Source organism: Buceros rhinoceros, unplaced genomic scaffold (assembly GCF_000710305.1).
Source record: "Buceros rhinoceros silvestris isolate BGI_N320 unplaced genomic scaffold, ASM71030v1 scaffold21276, whole genome shotgun sequence".
NCBI lineage: Eukaryota > Metazoa > Chordata > Aves > Bucerotiformes > Bucerotidae > Buceros > Buceros rhinoceros.
In genome coordinates, this window is record NW_010416039.1 from 567 (window position 1) to 4,180 (window position 3,614).

Below are 3,614 nucleotides of genomic sequence, written 5' to 3' on the forward strand. Positions count from 1 at the left end.
CGCTGTGGCTCTGTGGAGCACCAGCACAAGATGCAGGTGAGTGGCTTCTGTCCGGCTTGGGGAGAGGGGGGCAGACACCACAGGAGCCCTGTGCAGCCACCACAAACCCACCAGCCCCTTCTCCCATGGTCACTTCCCCCACTGGGGTGCAAGGACATCTGTCTCTTCCAATTCATTATTCCCTCTCCCTGTCTCCTTCCAACTGTCTTTCTTTTGGACACTTTCTTCTCTTTCTTAGTTTCCCTCACTGCCGTGCCTGACTTCCATCGCAGCCTCGTTGTTTCTCACATAAGGACCATGCAGTGGTGGGTGAGGGCTGCCAGTGCTGGGTTTGCTGTTTGAGGAGTCACTCCCGGCACAAGTCAGGTCACAGCACACAGCATTTAAGCCTTCCGCAAACAGATATCCCAGGCCGGAGCTCCCAGTCTTAAAAATAGGTTTCACTGCATGCACACATACAGTTCTCAAGCCTGTGCATCAGGTACTTTCTTCTCTTTGCTGCCTTTATAAGAAGTCCTGTTGCTGCCTCCCCCTAATGCTGACCTCGGGAACTGGAATTGCTCCTGAACCACAGCAGGAGAGTGAAATTGTCTCCTCATCTTCTTCTACTCGTTCCTGCAGAAGCACCTGGAAGATGCTTTGCAAGCTCGTCAGAAGGAGATGGAGAAGCTCTTGCAGAGGAAGCACGCGACGCAGGAAGATATCCGTGGCCTGACGGTAATGCTCTGTGGTAGCTGGTTTTTGTACAGCCTCTGGGTTAATGTTCGTGGAGGATCTGAGTTATCTCTTCATCTGAGACAGCTCAGCTTCCTGTAGAAATCTATGTAGGGCTCTGAACGAACTCCTCCATGTATAGGCCACAGCCCGTCACTGCCGAGTGCTCAGTGGGAAGAGGCATTGAGCACTCATTAATGCCGCGTTTACGAGGTGAGGTGGTGCAGCAGAGCAAGGCAGGGTGAGTGGGGAGAGCTGTCGGCTAAGCAGCCTGTTCTGCCCCTGCAGCACTGCCTCTTTGGGAGAGGGCAAATTCTTGGAAGCTCTAAAATCCTCTTGCGTGTCTGAAGGGTGGTAGCAAAGCTAAAGGAGTTGCATCAGCAAGAACATTGGCTTGTCACAAGGACCGTGTTTGGATTCACTGTGGAGCTCTGAGATGATGTGAGGAGCCTGAGCGCTCTGTATGGGCTCGAGAGGCTCCAGGCTGCCTGTGTGTCACTGAGCAATGAAGCAAGAACAGCTACAGGCTGACTGTGCTTCCTTCTTGAATGACGTAAAAGTATTAAAATGAGAGTTGGGGGGAAGTGGAACAATTTCAGAGGTGAGATAAAACTGCTGGGACACTGGGTTCTGACCGGGGTCTGATCCCCTGCCTGCACTGTTTCATACTGCTGTCCCACTGCCAGATTTGGAACAGACCTTTGAGATCAGTGAAGAAGTATTAGCAAATAAGTACATGTGGCTGATGTCCCGTTGCAGTGGAAGAGCAAAAGGATGTTTCAAGAGTGATCTGAACGAGGAGGCCATGCCTGTCCTCTGCAGTTCTGGTGTATCAGCACGAGCAGCAGCTGGACAAAGGGAGGCTGGGGTGCAGTGGCGGCTGGTGAAGCTTCAGACGAGCTCTAGGGGAGGTGGGTTTCCTGCTGGTACAAAGGGATGTGCATTTCAGGAACACCCCTCATGGAAATGAAGGCTAAGGTTGCACTTAGCGATTGAAAGCGTAAAGACTGGAAAAATGTCCTTGGCAGTCTCTTGTAAACAGGCAGGAAGGCAGCGAGGGCACCACAGGGCTGGCTGGCCAACTAAACAACTGGAAAACAGTGACCTCTGGAAACAGCTGAATAGGATCTTATCAGCCTTAACTACAGGGATTAGATCGTGCAGCTCTCCTGACTCTCATACAAACAGGAGCCCTGAGAGATGAGAAAAAGAGCGAGTTGCCAGCGCCAGTCGTCTCTGCCCAGGGTCTGGCGCGGTGTGAGATAAATCCTGGCGAACCTGAACAGCTGAGTCTGCAGCTCCAGAAAAGCAAAAGACTTTCAGTCTTGCACACAGGCAGATGCCTGCTGGTGTGGGAGAGGGCTGTGGGCTCCCACCATGGCTCTGTGCAAGGGTTTCCAGTTCGGGTGACTGAGCCATCGGTGGAGCTTGTGTTTTGGATTGTTTTGTTTTGTTTCTCGCTTTGGCTCTGCAGCCTTGAAAGTTGGCCTTGTGTCCTGTTCTCCATCCAAAAAGTCGTCTGTATGTCTGAGAGTCTCTAATTTCCAGGACTCTGTAAGCAGAGTAGCGGCTCCAGCCATCCTGTGCACCTACTTGTGTCTTTTAGCTGCCAGACTCACTTTCTGCCTTTTCCCTCTGCTCAGAAGGCGTCTGGGGAGCTGAACTTCAAGATCCAGGCAGAGTTTGCCCGCCTTCATCAGATCCTGCAGGAAGAGGAGAGAGCTGTGCTGGCAGAGCTGGGCAAAGAGGAAGAGCAGTCACTAGCCCGGCTGCGTGGGGACATGCACCAGCTGGAGGAGGGGATGTCGGTGCTGCAGAGGGACATCGAGCGCATAGAGCAGACCCTCAGCAGGGTGGAAGAGGTGTCGCTGCTGGAGGTGAGCCTGCTTGGCTGATGCTGGCAGGAGGCTGAGGGGATTTTTGGGATCTGAATTTGGGATGGGGAGAGTCCTAAATGACAGCACCAGACTACACCTGGAAGTTGCTGTCACTGCCATCCCTCTGGATTATCCCTTGGATTCGGGAGGCTTTAGCTACAGTGGATATGGTGACTGATGTGGTGGGTCTCAGGAGCCTTACTCCTGCTCTGTCACCCCTGTGAAATCACCTTGGCTGCAGCGCCCAGGCAGTTTCCCCCAGGGTGGGGGTCCTGGCAGGTTGGTTTCCTCTCTCTGGGCTGCATGACAGCACAAGGCAGGACAGGGAGCTGATTTGCGCAGCTGCATGAATTACAGACAGTAACTGCTAATTCTCTCTGCTCCTCTCTGCAGGTGGAGAGCCTGGCTATCAGGTACGTGTCTGGCGTGAAAGAAGCTGATTCCCTTTTCAGGAGCTTATCTCAGTCGCTGGCTGGGACCACACAGGGTTCAGATCTTATCTCAAGTTTTAGAAGCATGACAAATTGCTCAGTGAGCTGCTGGTGCCGTGCTAGGTGGGGGCTGGTCCCCACTGGGACTGGTGTGTTGGATGCTGTCCCCAGGCCGCATGTGTGTCGAGGCGGCTGGCCTGGAAGATGTGCAGGTTTGGAATGGGTGCAAGAGCCACACGTGGTGCAAACGGGAGCAAGGCTGATGCCTCAGACTTTGGGTGCTTTGGCTTCTCCCTGCTCTTCCTCAGCTTCTTACAACTCACAGGGCTGCAAGACTGACCCCGAGATGCAGGTTTGTCTGAGGCCATGAGTAGCTGAGGGCCAGAACTGCCAGAGGGAAGCATGTCCTTGTCCCCTTCCTCCCGGGGGCTGCAGTGGGGTGCAGCCCATCCCTGCAGTTCAGCTTTAGTGTGCTGGGTGCTGGTCTGCCGCAAGGCACTGCTCCATGGTGACATGCTGCCACATCTGTCTGGGGCCACAACACTGACCCAAGCCACTTGCCATGCTGGGAGTAGCAGAGCAAGTGGCTGCG

At 53.9% G+C, this 3,614-nt stretch overlaps 1 protein-coding gene across 1 annotated transcript in view; it reads left to right on the forward strand.

Moving 5' to 3' along the window:
• Positions 1–3,614, forward strand: part of LOC104494784 (zinc-binding protein A33-like) — a 4,955-nt gene that overhangs the window by 345 nt on the left and 996 nt on the right. The window contains exons 2-5 of the mRNA XM_010137665.1: positions 5–36; positions 622–717; positions 2,358–2,591; positions 2,985–3,004. Coding sequence (XP_010135967.1) covers positions 5–36; positions 622–717; positions 2,358–2,591; positions 2,985–3,004 — 382 coding nt within the window. The remainder of the gene's footprint in view (positions 1–4; positions 37–621; positions 718–2,357; positions 2,592–2,984; positions 3,005–3,614) is intronic.